Here is an 18,595-nt window from a genome sequence, read left to right on the forward strand (position 1 = left end):
GGGGGGGCGGTCTGTGGTCTCCCTACAGTGCAAAGGGGAGTCGAGTTCACAGACCATTATAAAAGATTCACCTTCTGTAAGCCCAGAGTTCCTCTCCTGGAAGGCCACCCACTATAAATATAAGTTCTTTTCAAACTGCACTGTGGGAAATGACACGACAGGAACTTGTCCCGTCTTCATTTACCTCCAGAAAACTGTGGCAGGCTAACTAGGTAATTTGCAAATAAAATCTCAAACCCTTCACAGTTCTTGACAAGTGGTAAATTTAAGGATGTATATTTTCACTCTTCTTTAAACTATACCTGTACATTATATTCAGTCCATCTTAGTACCTGTGATCTATTTCATCATAAAAGTGAAAGGGAAAAAACAAACAAAAAAAGACAAGCCAGAAGAGCAAGTGGGATCCTAGTGTGTCTCAGAGAAAACAATCTCCTTATCACAGTTATGCAAGATACCTAAGAAACAACTTCTCTTCCAAAGAAGGGGAAACTTGAAGCTGACAAGGTACTTAAGAAAAATCAAAGAATACCCTGAAATTATTAATTATTCAAAGAATATTTATCAAATATTTTCTATGGGCAAGGTGCTATTCTGGACTCTGTGTAACACAAAAATATGTCAAACAGAGGACTCTAAGCAAGAAGTTTAAGATTTAATATTAAAGTATAATCATACACAGATAACCAGGGCCAGAAAGCAAAATTATAAAGCCTTAGAGAACTAGTACTGTCCTCACTACAATGCAGTCAACTCTGTTCGCGGACACTAGGAGTGTGAATCCCCTAACCCCACGCCCACGTCCATCCCCAGGGAAAGCTGGAAAGAGAAAAAGGAGAACGTTGAGAATGGAGCCCGCGCCTGGCACAGCCCGGCCCAGCCCAGCCCCGCGCACCTCGCACCTCCCGCTCAGGCTCAGAGTCCTCGTCGGCCTCGCGCTCCCGCTTCACCCGCACAGCCGGGACCACGGGCGTCGGGGCCTCCCGTGCGCTCACCGGCTCGACCTCCCGCTTCACACGCACGGGGCTGCCTCGGGAGCTCGGCGCCTCGGCTTCCCGCTCCCGATCTCGCTCCCGCTTGACGCGACCCGAGCTGCCCCGCGACTCGGACTCGCGCTTCCCGCGGGTAGAACCACGAGATTCACGCTTGGACCGACCAGACATCGCCACTACCGGCCGAGTCGTTCTGCGCAGGCTCCAGGCACGCTGGAGCGCGCGGCAGGTAGCCAATCAGGAGCCGAGCTATTATGGACCCCCTCCGCTCTCTACGAGTCGCCGTCGAGGACATGTCATGCCGCGAGAAACTTTTGGGAAGAACTGCGCCTCCAGTGGCCTCTTAGCCTCTGCGTGCGCCCCTGAGAAAAGCCTGCGGGCCTACTGCCACTTTACCCATAATTTTCTGGATTAAAAAAGGTTGTCATTGGGCTCCGGATTTCTTCGAGTTACTTTGTGCCCGGGAACCAGAATCGGGAGGTCGTCTCCACAGTCGCTGCGCACCAGAGAACTAGGCGACATCCCCAAACCATCCCCTTCATGCAGCAACCTGGCTACTCTAATTCCGCGTTTAGAGGCTTGTTCTCGGCCTCACAGGAAAACACAAACGTCAGGCAGAGAGACAACCTTGACCCTAATAGAGTTCAAACTTCAGGGCCTGTGACCCTCACGATCTTGTACAGTTCTACCGAGATGAAATTGACATGCAATCAAATGCATGTTTATTTAAAGTGTGCAATTTGCTAAATACTGATGGATGGGTGTATACACTCTGAAACCATCACCACGATCTAGATAAGGAACCTACCCACCAGCCTCAAGATTGTCCTTCTCCAAACATCTGCTTTCTGTCACTACAGAGCAGTTTTATATAAATGGAAGCCCACGGCGTGTCCTCTTTTTTGCCTGGTCCCTTTGGCTAGGAGAATTTATTTTGAGATTCATCCACGTGGTTGCGCGTATCAACGACTTGCTCCTTTTGATTGCCCGGCAGTATTCCATCGTGTGGATGTACCAGTATGTCGCTGTACTAATCACAAATTTCTAATTTTGTCATTTTTTAAAGAGGACTCCAAAACTACACACTCAGATCCTGAAAAGCGCTGGGTCCTTCCGCGAGGGCAGTTAAGATACGGGTCGGGTGGGCTCGGGCGCTGGGCGGGCTGGAAGGGGCGCCCCCGCCGCCGGCAGCCTCCGCGGGGCTGTGCGGCCAGGATGCCGCTGTGTGCCTTGCCTGAGCATTCGCCTCCTCACAACCTCTTTTGAGGTAGATGCGCTCAATGTCCTCGTTTACAAATGAGGACACTGAGGCTCCGCGGCGTTCAATAGTCAGCCGAGGTCACGCAACCGGTGATGGGAGTTTCACAGCATTTTATCACCACAAAAAGGAAAGGAAGACTCCACACCGATCGCTGAGTGGTATGATGAGTGCTTTGTGTTTTTCTGAATTTTCTGATGTATCAGCAGTAAGCCTAAGTCCTGTTTCCTATTGCTAATGTCACAAAGAAAAGCCCCGACGGGGAGTAGAAGCCGCGCATGCCCCATCCCAGCACCCGCGCCGGGAACTCCGCGCGCCGCGACGCTCGGCCCGACAGACTCTTTCCGGGCGGGACGTCAGGGCGCGGGGCCGGAAGTCAGGCGAGGGGCGGTGCGGAACTCGCCGGACGGGAGGGTGGCCGTTAGGGCCGTTGAGTTGGTGGCGGCTCCCAGCACAAGGCTCCAGATGGAAGCGGCACCAGATCCCGGGCCGGGGCTCTGCTGCAAGCCTGGCGGGCGGCTGGACATGAGCCACGGCTTTGTGCACCACATCCGACGGAACCAGCTCGCCCGGTACCGCCCCGCCCCGCCGCCGCCCCCAGCCTAGCTTGGCCCGGCGGTCCCTGACTCCCGCTCGGCTCCCCGCAGGGACGACTATGACAAGAAGGTGAAGCAGGCGGCCAAGGAGAAGGCGAGGAGGCGGCACACGCCCGCGCCGACGCGGCCCCGCAAGCCTGACCTGCAGGTGTACCTGCCGCGACGCCGAGGTGAGGCCGCCCACCCCGCCTGCCTCCTCCAGCCCGCGCGCTCTTTCGGCCCCCAGCCCTCTGTCTCTACACATTCTTTTCTCTACGTGGAAAAAAAAAACCACTTCTTAACCCCCAGGGCTCAGTTCATGTCGTCCCTCCCCGGAACCCCTACTTCGACGCTCCCCATTCGCTCACTGATTCTCCCTAAGAACAGAGAAGGCTCGTGGCCCCCAGTTAAGCATCACTATTAACAGGAAATACCTGGGAGCTAGCAAGTAGTTGTTTGTCTGCTGGTTTGCCCACCATGCTATGCTTTAGGGTTCTCACTATCTGACAGAGCTTGGCACAGCTATAGTTGACTAGGACGTAGGTGTGGAATGAAACTCAAACTCACTACTAAAAATGGCCTTTTCTCCAGCTTCCCAGGGACCTAGAGATCACAATAGCTAACACGGCACTAAATTTGTTTAGCGTTACTTAAAAGTGTTTTACAGATCTTGGGTACGTTAACTCATTTAATTTTCACTGGATCCCATAAGATGGAAACTACTGTCATTTCTGTTTCACAGGAAACAGGCACAGAGAGATTAACTTGCCCAAGGTCCCATAGCTAATAAATGGCAGAGCCTGCATTTGAACCCAGGTAGGACTCTGGCCACCTCTCGACTACCTTCCAAACTTATTCACTAGGTGAAGGTGCATTGTGTATCTGCTACGTGATACGATTGTGCTGGCCCCAGAGCAGGGATACAAAGGTAAATGAAACTATTGATTGGCCATGCACTTAACACATAACACACATGCAGAGAGTCCGTAAGAAGATCAGGGCTTTCTTTACGGTATGTTTTCATGTGTCATCCATATGGGCAGGGGCTCCAGCAGCCTTCCCCTCTTCCCTCTCACTGTGATTCATCCTTCCAGATGGCTCTACCCACCCAAGCAACCCAGACTGTGAGGAGTCCGGTGAAAGCAGCAGTAGTGGCAGCTCCGAGCCAGAACCTTCTGGCCATCAGCTCTTCTGTTTAGAGTATGAGGCAGACAGCGGAGAGGTCACCTCAGTTATCGTGTATCAGGTATGCCTCGTGGAAACAGCTGCAGCCTGAAGGTCCTTGGCCGTGCTAGAAATCACTGCCAGAGCCTGAGCCACTGTTTTCCTCAGGGCCAGTGGGAAGTGTCAGCTCCACATAGGAGCATAGACTACTGGGCGATGCTTTTGAGCACAACTCACGCCTGTCACACAGTGATTCTCAGCAGGCACTTGGGAGGGCATGCGGCCCCCAGCTGAAAATCACTATTACAGGGGACACCTGGGAAATGACAGGCACTGGCAAGAAGCCATGAGTCAAATGGAGTTCTGTGAGAGTGGTGTCTAGGGACAGGGCAGGTGGCCTTTCCAGAAGAGGCCGGGCCCTGAGCTTCCTGACTCTTCCTCCACGTAGGACGATGATCCAGCAAGGGTGAGTGAGGAAGTGTCAGCACACACGCCTCTGGATCCACCCATGCGAGAGGCCCTCAAGTTGCGCATCCAGGAGGAGATTGCAAAGCGCCAGAGGCGACACTGACCAGGCTGAAGGCATTCTCACCAGGCTGGATTCACTGCCCAGGGAGCTCACTCCTAGTTTGGGGGTGCCAGGACCAGTCTGAGCTGATCTTGAGAGTGACACACACACACACACACACACCCAAGCTCAACATCCATAGGAACAGAGTGTTGCAGGGACAAGCCTGCTTTGCAGGCCATTCTTTCTTGCATGTTGGCCCATTTGACCAGCTTAGTATTCTGGAATTTGAGAATTTTGTTTGGCTAACTTGGTGTTCTAGAAGCATAGATTCCAGGGAGAGCTGAGCTTTATGAAACCTTTTGCCAACATGCTGCTTTCTTACTAAGGTCATAGGCCGTGGGACACCTAACCACTGCTGCTCCACCCAGCTCAGTGAACCCTATTTGTTGTTTTACAGTTCATTTGTTCCTTGCTTCTGCTCACTTCCATCCATGTTTTCCTAGACCTTTTTTTCAGCCGTTTCTTCGTTCTTTCCATTCGCTCATCTTTGTCTCAGAATCCATCAGTTCCACCGCACCTCCCAATGTGACTGTGCACCTTCCAACTGCTCAGGACTTTGGAGGTGGGGAGTCCTGGGGGTTCTACCTTTCTGACAAGCTCTCCCGGTAATTCTCATACCAATAAAGTGGGAGATCTTCATTTTTGAGACTGACTTGCAAGCATGTCCCTCCCATTCCATGGCTTTTGCAAGTTTCTCTCATACCGCACTGCTTTGCACTGTCTAGATAAAGAGACGTAGGAAGATGATGCCAGAACTCAACTGCAAGGATTTCTTGCAGCAAAACCTGCCTTGGTTAGGGCTATAGGATTCCAGTTTTCAACCTCATCCCTAGCTGTGAACAGACCATCCCCTGCTCAGGCTAAAGGGGAATTATCAAAACAAGCTTGAAACTGACTCTCCAAGTGTGATCTAACAGTCTTGAATGTGTGTACAAAGGGAAATTCAACATGAGCAATAATTGCCTATTTGGAGCCCTAGTTGTAAAAAAAAAAAAGGCCTGTACAATGGACGGCAAAATGAGTCTCTCTCATCTGCCCTGCCCCTGCCCCATTCTTTCTCCTTTCCTATCTCCCAAGAGTATATAAACTGAGATCCTTAGAATGAAAGATCCTAGGAATATCACTGTTTTCACTTCAGTGAACATTTTCCCTAATGCAGGGTTAGGCTAAGGTCTGAGAAGTCCACAAGACATCCTATGCACTGCAGTTCCAAGCCACTCAGATTTCCAGCAATTGACCTAACCTCAGTGACTTGAAGTATGGGATTTAAGTGAGCCCATGAATACTAAGACTTCTTGAAACCAAAGTCCCCCTGCCTCAGGGGTTTTCTCTACATCAGGGTCTCAAGATCAGTCTGGCTGTTCCATCTCAGCGGCTTTTCTCTTAAAGGACACCTGAGGGCACTGTTGGTTTGTGCCCTACACCCCTGAAAATCTACCACCTCAGAAATGGGGCAAGGCAGCTACTTAAACTACATCAGTAGAACCCAGTGAGCCACAGCTTGCAGTGCCCAGAGGAATTCTGGCAAAGTGAGTGAGGTAGATAAGTTAGATGGGCCTGGTTGTGAAGGGAGCCAGGGACCAGAGTGTTCCTGGCCCACAGAGCTGGCCCAAGGTTAAATGCCTTAAACTTGCCAGTCCTGGGCTTGTTTCTACTCTCAGAGGAGAAAGTCTGCCCTCCACTTACTCAGCCAGGCTAGAAGTGCCTTTTGACTTCCAATGTTAACTCTCCTCCAGAGTCTCCGAGTCAAGGAGGCTGTGCCATACTCTCTCCCCAATCTTCCTGCAGCTCGGAGGACTGGGGATTTTAGTCTTCCAGCTCTTCAACTGATCTTCTGACTTGGACATAGGATTTCACTGGAACTCTTAGGCTTCCTGGTCTGGAAATACTTTTTGGGTCTGTCTTCTCACAACTGGATGGCCTTTTTCGTGGATTTATTACAGAATTTAGAAACAAGACCAGAAGAGGAGGTTGGGGGCATGGCACCTGAAATTTTAGCCTCCATTCCTGTTTGTGAGAAGGGAAGTGTGTACCTAATGTCCTTTTATGTCTGTCGTGTACTCCTCACACTCTCAGGTCAGAGACTGATGGGAACTCCTTGTTTGTGAACTTTTTTTCTTGAGACATTTTGCTTATCAAGTGCATATAAAATATTTTCCACCCAAGAAAGCAGCCTAATTCTTAGCTAATTTAAGCAGTAGGACTACAGGAAGCACTAAGCCTGGTACTTAAACGGGAGGTTGTCCTTTTGGGGAGGCCTGTTGGTGGTGATGCTGCCACTGCTCCGGATGTGCCTGAAATGCCTCTCTGCTTCTCAGCGAGCTGACAGCCTTTTAGCTCAGGCTCGTTGCTTATTGCCACCCCTCCTCTGGGGTCCAGGATGGTACTGCTACTATCCAGTTTATTCACCAGACTTGCCTCCAGACATCTTGCAGCTGTTTTCAGAAATCAGTGCTTTCCCATCGAGGAGCATGTTACAGAGCATTTCCCACAGGCTCTAGAGATGGCACAGAGGACTGCCCCATGCTGTTTGGTACAGGGGCAACAGTGTCAGACTGACTGGAGCTCTCCGGCAGGCTGCTTCAGAAAGAACACTCATTTGACTAGATGCATTCTTGGCTGTCTTAAAAAAAAAAAAAAAAAAGTCTGGTAGTCTCATAGACCTATCTCATGCCCATGAATGTTCTTCACTTACTGAGGGTAGGCCTTGGATTTTAAGGCTTTCTGTTTCCTGGGCCACCATGGGTGATACTATAAATAGAAGGAATCTGGGGTTTTTAGGGGCTTTGGGCTGTGTAAGAGTAAACACTAAAGTTTGAGTTTTAGCCAGTTGACAAGCCTAGAAATCTTTGAAGAATGTAATGCAAGAAGGAAAAGGAAGAATGTAAAGCTTTCTGTACTGAGAGTAGGAGTCTATGGCACTTGGCCAGCCAGTGGGACCAACATGGGCAATAACAAATGCTTCTCCCTGTGGATGAGCCTCTGAAAGGGGCATTTCACCTCCATGGTCCACTCTGAGGGGCACTGCCAACTAGAGATTAGCTCATGGGGCTGGAAGAAACCCTTTGAAGTAGTGAGTATCCCACCTGCTGTGCGTTTGCCAGGATGCATGGATAGTAGGGTAGTGGATCCCCATCTGGTTCACAAGCATAAATGAGACCTTTGCATATCAAAAGAGGAATGAGGACAGATTACTTTCCTACCTTTGAGCCTTTGGGGATAATCAGCACGGAATGTTAACAATTATTTGAAACATTTTCAGCTCCCTCGTTGAATTCCTGTCCTATCCCTGAGGACTCAGATGGTCAAGAAGCCATAGGCACCCACCCCAAATTTCGCCAGTAGTTAGAGTGACACTAGAAGTAAAAACCTGAGTATATGGCTCCTTTGCCTTCTCAGAGGCTCCAGGCTGAGAGGTTGGTTGCACTGGTTGTGTTAAATGTATAACAAGCCATATATTCTTCTGTTTTCTCATTTCCAATGTTTCTGCTGTGTGAATGAATGAAGTGTGCAAATTATTTGAAAATCTTGGAAGGAGGTACTTTTCGAAAACAGTATTCTTTTTAAGCAATAAACTATTTTTACAGCACTGTTTTTGCCAAGAGTTTTGAAATCACTTGTGTACATAGGGAAGTGAAGATTAAATGCCTGCCCTCAAGTCATTCAGCAACACAGGATCAGCACTTGAAATCTCATCTCTTGCTTTGCCTTGACTATTTTAAGAACCGTCCTGGTTGGAGCATAACAACTAGACTCACGTAGCATTAGAGCTAGCAGGGACTATTAAAGACGTCTGCTCACACTTCTTATCTGGTAAGTAACTCCACCCTGCCAACTACCCATGAAGAGCCCTTCTGTCATAGGGAGTTCTGTCTTGGGGTAATTCTACTTTAGGGACTGCTGAGATTATCCTATTAAGGCAAAATTTGCCTCTCTGTCACAGTTCTGTAGTGCCCGTCTTACCCCCACTTTATGTTAGAATAGCCAGTTTAGGTCCTAAGTACCTTCTCAGGTCTGCCCCATGATAACAGTTGGATAGGAACTCAAACCCAGCTCAGCAGGATATAGTAAGTGTTGACTAAGACTTGCAAAGCTTCCAGTGAGGTAGGAAATGCTGAGGGTTTACAGCACCATTGGGCAGATGAGAAAAAGGTGGCTGCTCCAGATGGGAACACACCTGGGCAGAAAGATGGTGCTTCTCTGTGATTTAGAAAGCAACACCTCTGTGTCCTGGGGCACAGAGCATGGCAGGCAAAACCCCACTGATCCATTCAGCCAGGTATTGTACAGTGATCATTCTGCACAGCCATACTTTTTTTTTTTTTTTTAAGATTTTATTTATTTGACAGTACAAGCAGGGGAAAGGGCAGGGAGAGGGCGAAGCAAGCTCCCAGTTGAGCAAGGAGCCCTATGCGGGGATCAATCCCAGGACCCTGGGATCATGACCTGAGCCAAAGGCAGATGCTTCACGGACTGAGCCACCACCCAGGCGCCCCTGCTCAGCCAAACTTCTTGGCCCTGCTTAAACTATTTGTCCTGATTCAGAAAAGCACTCTCTAATAGATTTCCGGTTTCCATTTTTACCTTCCATTTGGTCCAAAAAAGGTTGCTCCTTCAAGCCCTTGAGCAGTTTATCTGCTCCATTTTTTCCTCATGATACAGGGCCCCGTTTCTGCACATTACCTTTGATGCACCAATGCTGCCAGACCTAAGGTTCCCCTGCTCCTGGCAGCCTGGGCCCATGTTCCGTTCCGGTAGCCAGCTGACAGCCCTGGTGCTCTCTCACGGGGTGCCAGCCTCTGACGGGCTTCTTAAGAGTGCCACATACACTTCGGGTATGTAAAAAGTGTTCCCACCCTTTTTATCATGAAAAGAATGTCCAAGAAGGCACCATTGGCCTGTACATTTTGGTGAAGCCGATGGTAATTTATTCCCACACTATCCTGTTTCCTCTTCCCAAATTGCTCTGGGTCTCCAGTCTGCCTTTTCTTTACCATTACCTGGCCATGTGTGACCATGGATATCCATTGGTCTCCGTGGCCTTGTTTCAAGTAAGTGTTCATCAGCCAGGAAACAGGTTTTGGACACTGACTTCTGGACAGTATTCTGTGTACCTGGAGCCTTGAAAATAAAAAGTATCTCATGAAAGTAGCCCTCCTCCAGAGTTTGCTGAGCCGAAGGAAGCATAAACCCAATCGCGGGCGCTTGAACTTAACAGCCAAGGCTTTGTGCTCCCTTCTTCGCGGACCCGCCTCGCCTAAGACAGAGGCAGGCAAGGGGCGCCGCGCTGAGGGAGGTTCCCCCAAGTCTTACTGTCGGTCGGTCCGGGCTGCAAAAATGTGCCCAGCGGCGGAGGGAGGCTTCCTCCAGCCTTGTGCGCGATGCCAATCACAGCGGCGCGGCTCCGCAGCTTCCCGCTCCCCCGAAGCTTCCACCGCAGAAACAAGGTACGCGGGACGACGGGCTTCTCGGAGTCGGAGCCTCAGCCCGAGTCCCACGCCACAGCCCTCGGCTCTCAGGGCCCCAAAGTCGGGGCACCGCCCACGCTTCCACCGCCACTCGGGCGCGGGGGCTCGGGAGTTGTAGTCTCCGGCCGAGCGCGGGCGCGGGGACCGGGGCGGCGCGGACTCCACGTCCCGGCGGGCGGCGCGGCGCGGCTGGGGCGCCAGGGGCGGGGCCGCTCGGCCCTTTAAACCTTCCAGGGCTGCTCCGAGGGCCGCAGCCAGAGACGGCGCCACGCGGGGCCGAGCAGGGCGCGGCGGCGGCGGCGGCGGGGCGCTCCGGGGAGGTGCGTACTGGGCCCCTTCGTGTCCCCGGCCCTCGGGGCGGGGGGGATCCGCTGGGGAGGCTCGCGTTCCCGGCTCCCGGGGGGGCTCCGTACGCCCACGCGGGCGGGGGCCGGGCTGGGCTTCCTGCGCGAACCCGCCTCTCCCCCGGGGCGCCGGCGGTCAGGTGTTGCCCGCGCGCGGCCGCCGCTCCGCCGGGCCCCGCACCCGCCCGCAGGCTCTCCTTGGCGCGGCCCCTTGGACGGTCCTGACTGCAGCCCCTCCCCCAACCCGGTCCCTCCGGCGTGGGAGCGGGACCCCCCCCCCCCCCCAGATGTTTCGGCCCCGCCTGAGCGTCTGGGGCGCACCGGTGGCATTCGGGTGGAACGCGGAGGCCCACCGTGGAGGCCAGAAGGTGTCCACGTTCTGGCGTGGGCTCAGCCCCAAATGTGGGTGCTGTGAATCAGGTGTTGACCACCTTCTCCCCCCACCGGCTGCGGCCAGTCACTGGACCCTGGACTTTGACCTGTCTCTCTCCACCAGGCCTGGGCCGCTGATGGTTTTGGCGAAGTATCTTAAGGTAGCTGGGCCGGCCCCCTCTTTCCCACCTACCTCTTGTCCTTCCCCCTACACCACCACCACCCTGGCTCCCCTCCCTCATGACCGCCTGGATCCTCCTTCCTGTCAGCTTGTCAGCATTCTCCATCACGGGCCTATGGACTGTGTGAGTAAAGAGGGGGAGGGGGAGGGCGACTAAGGGACAAAATGGGCCGAGCTGAGGAGGACTAGGGCCCAGCCAGGACCCAACAGGAGCTCGATGGCACACACAGAGTCCCTTGTCCTGCTGGGGGCTCCAGGGTGGTACCCAGGATCACTCTAGCTGTCTCCCAAGCCTGGCCTGGTGCCTGGGCACACAGCCCCTTCGGACAAGCTGGCACCACTGCTGTCCAGTAGGGTGACCCTGACAGACCTTCCATCCAGGGCCACTTCCAGAGGTCCTCGAGTGTGGGGCCATGCTGTGGGTTCTCGTGTGGTATCAAGCTTCAGGGCCACCTCATCTTGAGTCCCCAGCATGAACAAAGGCTGAATGGGGCCAGAATCAAGAGAAAAGAGTCCATGGGGGCAAGCTGGGCTGGGAGGGCCATGGGTGTGGGGTGACCGTTCTGCTCCCACAGGTATGCCATGGCCGTGATGAACCGCCACGCATGCCCTGTGGAGAACTGGTATGGCGCACTCTGCAGACAGCCTCCCTCTAAAGCTCCCTTCATCTCTGTTCCCTCTTGGGTCGGGGCAGCTGCGAGCCAGACGGAGACCCTGGGCCTCACAGCTCTTATCTGACATTGGCAACGCCTGCCCCTCCCCAGGCATGGCTCCATGCCCATCTACCTGTTTCCCACCATCCCTTCACCCCTTTGGCTTCTGTCTCAGGCGGGTTCTGGGAAGTGGGCTCTTCTGTCCCTGCCAAGGGAAGTCTGGAAGGGTGGTCTCTGAGGGCCTGAGGCTCCAGGCCCAGAAGCTGGGAGAACCCCCTTTTCCCCAGGCTACTCTCTGTCCTGCCTACCAGGTCCTACAACGAATCCTGCTCTCCTGACCCCGCTGAACAAGGGGGCCCGAAGACCTGCTGCACCCTGGACGATGTCCCCCTCATCAGGTAAAGTCTGGAAACTGGGCAGGTCAGGGAGACCCAAGCCCCGCAGGCAAAGACCTGTCCCCCAGTCTCAGGAATAATGAGTGTATTAAGATCACTTAAGAACGATTCTCCGTGCCAGTCACTATGTGCCAGGCACCGTGCTGAGTGCTCGATGTGCATAGCGCCATTTAATCCTGCCATCACCAGGCAGCTCCTGTTTTCACCGTCTTGTAGGCAAGAAAACAGACTGAGGTGTGTCATCGGTCCAGGTCACACAGCTAGTAAGTGGAGGCACCTGGACTGAAGCTCAAGCCCTCTGCCCAGCCCCGGTTCTGGCTCAAGGGAAGCCAGACTGGCTGCAGGCCTTGACAATCTCAGGGAGTCCAAGGAGTCTCAGGCTCTGCCAAGCAATCCTGGGCACTCCCTTACCCATCATACACATGAGCTCTGCTCTGGGGGAGGGCCCAGCCTGGGGCCCGTTGTTTGTGTACACAACTGGCCCTTCTCATAAATCAGTGGCTTGCCTGCTAAGAAACAGGCACAGATAAAGCAAGAGACAGATGGGCCAGAATGGGGTGCTAGTACTCCTGCCCCTCTCTCACTCTGTCCTTGCCCCCCACCCCCAGCAAGTGTGGCACATATCCCCCAGAGAGCTGCCTCTTCAGCCTCATTGGCAACATGGGTGCTTTCATGGGTGAGTTGTGCCCTCAGCCCCCTTAGCCAGCCCAGTCCAACCCACTCCCCACCCCCCCCTCCCAGAAAGGCCCAGGAAACCCTTGTTCAGTGTAGCCCACCCCATCAAGGGCTAAAGCAAGAGGGGCCACTTCTCTCCTGTTCCTTTAACAAGAGCCAAAGGCTCCCACACAGCCACCCTGCTGGCCAGAGCCTGAGGAAACCCAGTTTACCTGCCCTTCTATTCCCTTCCAGCCCTCAGGAGTGTCTGGCGGGGGTGGGGGTGGGGGAGTTGGTGGGAGGAGGGCCCCAGTGCCGGCCCCACCTGTGCTCTCTCCCCCCAGTGGTCCTGATCTGCCTGCTGCTCTACGGGCAGCTCCTGGAGCAGAGCCGTCACTCCTGGGTCAACACCACAACGCTCATCACGGGCTGCACCAACGCTGCGGGCCTCGTGGTGGTCGGCAACTTCCAGGTGGGCCCGCCTGCCTGCCTCTGGAACTTTTACTAACGGGGCCTGGCTTCTGCCGGTGCCCTCAGTCCCCTGAAGGCTGACCCCATTTGCAGAGACAGCCCTTCAAGGCTGAGGGTGGGGAGAGAGGGGCTGGGAGGGAAGGGGGCGGGGGGAAGAGGGGTGGGGGGGGCTGCCTCACAGATCAGCCCCTGTCTCCGGGCCCAGGTGGATCATGCGAAGTCTCTGCACTACATCGGAACTGGTGTGGCCTTCCCCGCCGGGCTGCTCTTCGTCTGCCTGCACTGTGCCCTCTCCTACCATGGGGCCACTGCCCCCCAGGACCTGGCTATGGCCTACCTGCGGATTGTACTGGCAGCCATCGCCTTTGTCACCCTAGTCCTCAGTATCCTTCCAGGACAGGGCAGCCAGGAACTCCTCCTCTAGCCCAGCCTTTCCCCACCCAAGACCCGGGGGGTGGGGGTGAGGGGCGGGGGGTGGGCGAGAGCCTGGCACATATATATCCAGAAAATACTGCCCAGTGCGGTTTCTTTCCTCCCCTCCCAGGTGGGGAGACCTGGCTCTTTGCCCCAGCTTAGCTATCTACGTGGGGAGACAGGGCTGTCACCAGCTGCCGCGTGTCCCACTGAACACTTCCTTAGCCCCATGCCAGGTGGTGTTTTCTTTATGCATGAGAGCTCTCAGCTGCAGCACGGGGCAGCCCTGTGCGAGTGGGTGTTCGTGATCGACATCCTCATCTTCTACGGCACCTTCAGCTACGAGTTCGGGGCAGTCTCCTCAGAGACGCTGGTGGCCGCGCTGCAGCCTGCCCCCGGCCGGGCCTGCAAGTCCTCCGGGAGCTGTAGCACCTCCACACACCTCAACTGTGCTCCCGAAAGCATCGCCATGATCTGAGATCTGGGGAGGGGGCTGGCCCAGCCTCAGCAGCTCCCCACCTCTTAACTTCGCATTTATTTTGTACCAAAAACGATTTTGAGAAAGTATTCTGCTGGGATACAGGCTTCCTTGCTGCTGGAGGAATGGCCGTCCCACACCCACCTGTGCCATAGCGGAGCGGGCCTGCCAGCGGCCTGGGCCACACACAAGCTTCTCCCCGACTCTGCAGTGTTGTTTTTATGTTTAAAGGTCACATATCCTCACTCACCCAGCCGGCCCTTCAGGTGCCTTCTACTCCCCAGTGCCAAGGCTACACCACTGGGGTTTCCTGCTGCAGGAATTGGGGGCTGGGAACAGCAAGAGGGACAGAAGTCTGTGGGAAGGCCCACTTTTGGGCCCACTGAGGTGCACTGGGATTCTTCACTCTGCCCCTTACTTTCTTTTGGGCAAGTAATACAGCAGAACCACATGGGTATTTTAGTACTTTTTTTTTTTTAATCTATTAAAAGAATTCTAATTTGCATGTTTGTAGTATGTTCTAAAGAATCAAGGGAGGGCCTAAGCCAGGACGGCTTTCCCTAGGCAAAAGATGGGAGGAAACCCCTGCCCTCAGGGAGAGTCTGAGTGCCCAAAGCTCTTCGAGAGCAGGGCTGCCAAGAATAAAGGATGCCTGGTGCCATCCAAATACTCCTCAAGGGCTTGAAACCCTTTCTAGGCCTTTAAACTGTCTGAAGAATTGACATGATCCTTCCCCCACTCAGAGTGTGGTTTGAAGTTGGCTCCCTTAGTAAGGGATATTGGGGGGTGGGGGGGGTCATCCATAGAACAACTTTAAAATGCTAGAAGCAATTTTCACAATGAAGCTAAAGAAAGCCTGTGGGATTCCAAGGTTGACTAAAAATTGCAGGGGAGAGAGATGTAGGCTAATTTTTCTTTACCATCTGTAAGTAGCCATTGGATGCCAGACCCTGACCCATTTTGCTTTCCAACGATGAGCACATAGGCCCAAGCACTGGCTGGTCTAGTGGCCAGGTTCTTGACCTGGGTTCCACTGCTCTCGGGCCAGTACGCTTGGCAGGAAGGGACACACAGCCTGGTGCTTTCTGTGGCTCAGGCCTCTTCCCCAGTAGCAGTAGGGACCTTATGGAGGGTGCAGAGGCCCTGCCCAGGCCTGTGAGCAATGCAGTGCAGGGTGGGTAAAGAAATCTTTAATGAGGATTCAGGTGCAAGAGGAAGATGCCGTGGCAGACAGGTGCTCCGCCCCAGGCACCTCATGTGTACATGGCTCCATGGAGGTTCTCAAGTCGGTGCTTTTGCTGCTGCTTGCGAGCCTGAAGGAAAGAGGGCACACTGGGCATGGGCCATACCTGAAGGCCTGTGGGTGGAGTGATGGGACAGCTATCATGGGGCTGCCTATCACCGTGTTCAGGCCCCTAGCATATACATTGCCGAGGCTCTTGTCCCTTGCCAAAGTCACCAGGAAGACGACCAGAGCCAGGGACCCTGAGGCCGACCCAGGGCTACTAAGGTAGGGAATGAGAACACTGAGGACAGGGACTGGAGGTCCCCATTACCACCCAACCTCTCCACTTACCACCAGTCCCTACCTTATCTCGTCTGTGCTCCTCATAAGTGTCATCATCAGTGGGCAGCTCATGGCGGCACAGGGGACAGGAATTTGTCTGAGAAAAGGAGGGCAGTGTTCCAGCCCAGGTCTGGTCTTCATCAGCTAATATCCATCCCCTGCTCCCAGTTCCCACCCCTACCCCTCTCCCTTCTCTGATCCCCTAAAAGTCCATAAACAGAAAGAGGCTTGAAAACTGGGCCCAGGGCAGGGTGAGGGCTGAGAGAAAGGAAGCAGTACCTTGCTTAGCCAGGGTAGAATGCAGTTGGAATGGAAGAGGTGATGGCAAGGCATCTCAATGGCAGTCTCCTCCTCCTCAAATTCCAAAAGACACACGGGGCACTTGAGCTCTTTGGGAGGGAGTGCTGATCAGGAGAGCTGCTACGGGCCCTACCTCCCGGCTCCCACTCCTGAAGGACATTCTTGCCCCAACCTGACCTGGAAAACTGAAGGGCTAGACCAGTCTAGCTTGGGAGGGGGTGGGTCTGGCACGCCGGCGCCAGACAGCAGTAAGAATTAGTGTTCTTACCAGCCTGAGAGCCCCTGATGACTGTCCTGGGAAGGTTCTCAACCACAGTCTTGGCAGCAGGGGGAGGCAGATGGTGATCCCAATCTACTACCAACCCCAAGTCTTCAAAGTCCATCCTATTGAAAAGTGACCTGGGAAGAACGACGCATGTTCAGAACCAAAGAAAACCATCCTTTCTCTTTGCCCCCACAATCCACTAGGCATTAACAGATAAATACCCTGAACAGCTAGTACTAACAGCTACCCCACAAAAGTGCTCAGTAGATCAAAAGCACAGTGGGAAATGGTTTGGAGTTGCTATAAGACAACCCCAAGCATGCAAGCTGTTTAGTCCCATTTTACACATGAGGCAACAGGCTCAGAAAAGTTACTCAGGCCAAGTGGAAATGACCCGGTAAAGCCAGATTCCAAGTGGCAGTGTGGACTTCCGTGCTTGTTCCTAACGAATGTACCTACTCACACCCATAAGGCCCCTCCCCTGACCCCATGACCCGTCTTCTCCCGTAGCTGCTAGAACCGGCTACCGTCCCGCTCCCGACTCCCCCCTATTCGCCAGCTCCAGTCTTTCCCACAATCCCCTTGCCCGGCCCAACCACGGATGATCCAAATTATCGACCTTCCTCGAATCTCGTCTCCGGACTAACTCTCCAGATTATTCATCCGTCCTCCCCAGAATCTCTGCCCCATATAATCCGCCTTCTCCAGCCAGCCCCAGCCCAGAAACCTGATACCTGGGCCCCCACCTCCCAGCACCGCGCACCCACCTTGCGAGCTCCAACAGCATGTTGGTTCGGGCCTCCTGCTCGGAATCCAACGGCTCGCAATCGTGCTCATCGAAATAGGACGCCATGGCAGCCGGGCTGTCTGACACAGCCTTCGCATCCCACTGGACTGCGGCCCCGCGGAGCTGGCCAATAAGCTGCGGGCCTGAGAGAGGAAGACCAATCAGAGCATCCAAAAGGCGGGCACAGAGGCTCGTTAGGGGCACTGAAAGCGGAAGTATTAATTCTGCGGCCTCTCGTGGCTCGAATAGATCAGGTGACCAAAGGCTAAAGCCAATGGCAGGGGCTAGGGCCGGTCAGAAAATATCTGTTTTGGACTCCGAACCTAGGGTAGGCGGTCTGGGAGTGCTTCGCGTCCGCAGCGCCCTGGAAAGCCAGATGTCGGGGCTGTAGGGGTCGTGTCAGTCCGTTCTGCGGCTCAGAGGGCCTAGGACGTGCAGATGCTAGAGGCCCTCCAGAGAGCGAGGCGCTGGCGCAGGGGCTCAGGGTACTGCCAACCTGGAATCACGGCGTTTCCCGCTGCTCTGCCCGGTCCCCGCCGGGTACTTCTGCACCTGCTGCTCTCTAAGTGGTTCAGGAGTTGGCTCTTGATTCCCCTCTGACCCGCAAAACAAAAATTTCCTACTTATCTCTTCTGTGTTAGGCACAATAAAGGGTGGGGCAAAACTCCCCCACCGAGGGAGGGAAGAGCCCTGCTGGGGAATCTGGGGCCTTACCCTCACATGGGACTATGTGTGTGACCTTCAGCCCCTTGCGCAGCCTCTCCCCGAGCTTCTGTGAAATCAGTGGCTTGAATTCAATACGCGGTTTGCCTCCCTGGCTACCCATGACTATCCTGGAGAGAGAACGAGGGGTTGCAGCTTTAGGGGGAAATAACCCTGCGTCAGATACTTACCCTCAAAGAGTCTGATTTAACTGATTTAGGCCCCATAAGGAAGTTGTGTAGGCCAGTGGCTAATGGATGGTGCCCAGGCATCCCGTAGACTTGGATTTAAATCTTAGCTCTGGTACTCACTGATCTAGGCCTAGGGGTAGTATTTTTAGAAGTTCTGCAGGTGATTCTAATGTGAGGCAGGGTTGAGAACTGCACTAAATGATTTGGATGATAGCTATCATTTATTTGGCATCTGGAACCATTACATTGACAGATGTTTTACACACAACATAAGTAATCCTCACAATTGTTCTGGGAGTTAAGTATGTCCCTTTTTACATATGTAAAACCCAAGCCTCAGAAGTGGCTTGCCCAAATTCACATGGCCTTTAAGTGGTGTTGCTGACCAACTACAGGGCCAAGTGTTTTCCCCCATCTTTCCAAAAAGAAGATGGTAATGAGCCCCGTGGAAGTAACAAGTTCTGTGAGAGGTAAAGCTCCACACAGCTCTCAGCTTTGTTCTTGTTTCTCTGTCAGAAGCCCTCACTTTACCTAACAAGGAACTGCTTCTGTTGTTACACACTTGACTCTGAATTCCCCTTCCACCCACACTTGACTTTGAGGTGCAGTCAAATAGCCCAGGCAGAGACTGCCCAGATCCCGCAGTCTTTCTTTCTTCCATGGCCTTTACCCAGTCATCTTTCCTGTGACCCTGAGGCCCTGCCAGCTTAGCCCTGTGTGGCCCTGGAGCTTTGAAAAGGCCAAGTTCTTGCCTACAGGGCAAACTCTAGGCTATCCTTTGTGATGGTGCGTT

The 18,595-nt window shown here is 53.7% G+C and overlaps 5 protein-coding genes across 7 annotated transcripts in view; 2 read left to right on the forward strand and 3 right to left on the reverse strand.

The window, feature by feature from the left end:
- Window positions 1-1,184, reverse strand: part of USP39 (ubiquitin specific peptidase 39) — a 30,089-nt gene extending 28,905 nt beyond the window's left edge. The window contains exon 1 of the mRNA XM_032410539.1: window positions 896-1,184. Within this exon, the coding sequence (XP_032266430.1) occupies window positions 896-1,163 (268 nt within the window). The 5' untranslated portion in view covers window positions 1,164-1,184. The remainder of the gene's footprint in view (window positions 1-895) is intronic.
- A 1,464-nt stretch (window positions 1,185-2,648) lies between these two features.
- On the forward strand, window positions 2,649-8,149 carry CUNH2orf68 (chromosome unknown C2orf68 homolog). Its single transcript, XM_032410541.1, has 4 exons — window positions 2,649-2,822; window positions 2,898-3,016; window positions 3,920-4,071; window positions 4,438-8,149. Exons 1-4 carry the CDS (start codon window positions 2,716-2,718, stop codon window positions 4,558-4,560), a joined length of 501 nt encoding a protein of 166 aa, XP_032266432.1. The 5' UTR covers window positions 2,649-2,715; the 3' UTR covers window positions 4,561-8,149.
- Window positions 8,150-10,267: 2,118 nt separating this feature from the next.
- TMEM150A (transmembrane protein 150A) lies at window positions 10,268-14,219 on the forward strand. 3 transcript variants are annotated; one of them, XM_032410542.1, is made up of 8 exons: window positions 10,268-10,348; window positions 10,869-11,049; window positions 11,501-11,548; window positions 11,890-11,976; window positions 12,582-12,649; window positions 12,972-13,099; window positions 13,304-13,481; window positions 13,749-14,219. In XM_032410542.1, the coding sequence occupies exons 2-8, from the start codon at window positions 10,985-10,987 to the stop codon at window positions 13,988-13,990; spliced, it is 816 nt and encodes a 271-aa protein (XP_032266433.1). In that variant the 5' UTR covers window positions 10,268-10,348; window positions 10,869-10,984; the 3' UTR covers window positions 13,991-14,219. The 3 variants fall into 3 exon arrangements, with proteins under 3 accessions (XP_032266433.1, XP_032266435.1, XP_032266434.1); XM_032410544.1 differs by lacking the exon at window positions 10,268-10,348 and having other exon boundaries at window positions 10,667-10,905; window positions 13,749-14,138; XM_032410543.1 differs by lacking the exons at window positions 10,268-10,348; window positions 11,501-11,548 and having other exon boundaries at window positions 10,667-11,049; window positions 13,749-14,138.
- RNF181 (ring finger protein 181) lies at window positions 14,061-17,003 on the reverse strand. Its single transcript, XM_032410545.1, has 5 exons — window positions 16,890-17,003; window positions 16,126-16,256; window positions 15,837-15,946; window positions 15,580-15,654; window positions 14,061-15,303 (listed from the first exon to the last, which is right to left on the reverse strand). Exons 1-5 carry the CDS (start codon window positions 16,973-16,975, stop codon window positions 15,244-15,246), a joined length of 462 nt encoding a protein of 153 aa, XP_032266436.1. The 5' UTR covers window positions 16,976-17,003; the 3' UTR covers window positions 14,061-15,243.
- Window positions 17,004-17,687: 684 nt separating this feature from the next.
- VAMP5 (vesicle associated membrane protein 5) overlaps window positions 17,688-18,595 on the reverse strand; it is an 8,430-nt gene continuing 7,522 nt past the window's right edge. Inside the window, exon 4 of the mRNA XM_032411144.1 lies at window positions 17,688-17,742. The gene's annotated coding sequence lies outside the window, so the exon portion shown is untranslated. The remainder of the gene's footprint in view (window positions 17,743-18,595) is intronic.

This window comes from Phoca vitulina, unplaced genomic scaffold (genome assembly GCF_004348235.1).
Source record: "Phoca vitulina isolate PV1807 unplaced genomic scaffold, GSC_HSeal_1.0 scaffold12, whole genome shotgun sequence".
Classification (NCBI taxonomy): Eukaryota; Metazoa; Chordata; class Mammalia; order Carnivora; family Phocidae; genus Phoca; species Phoca vitulina.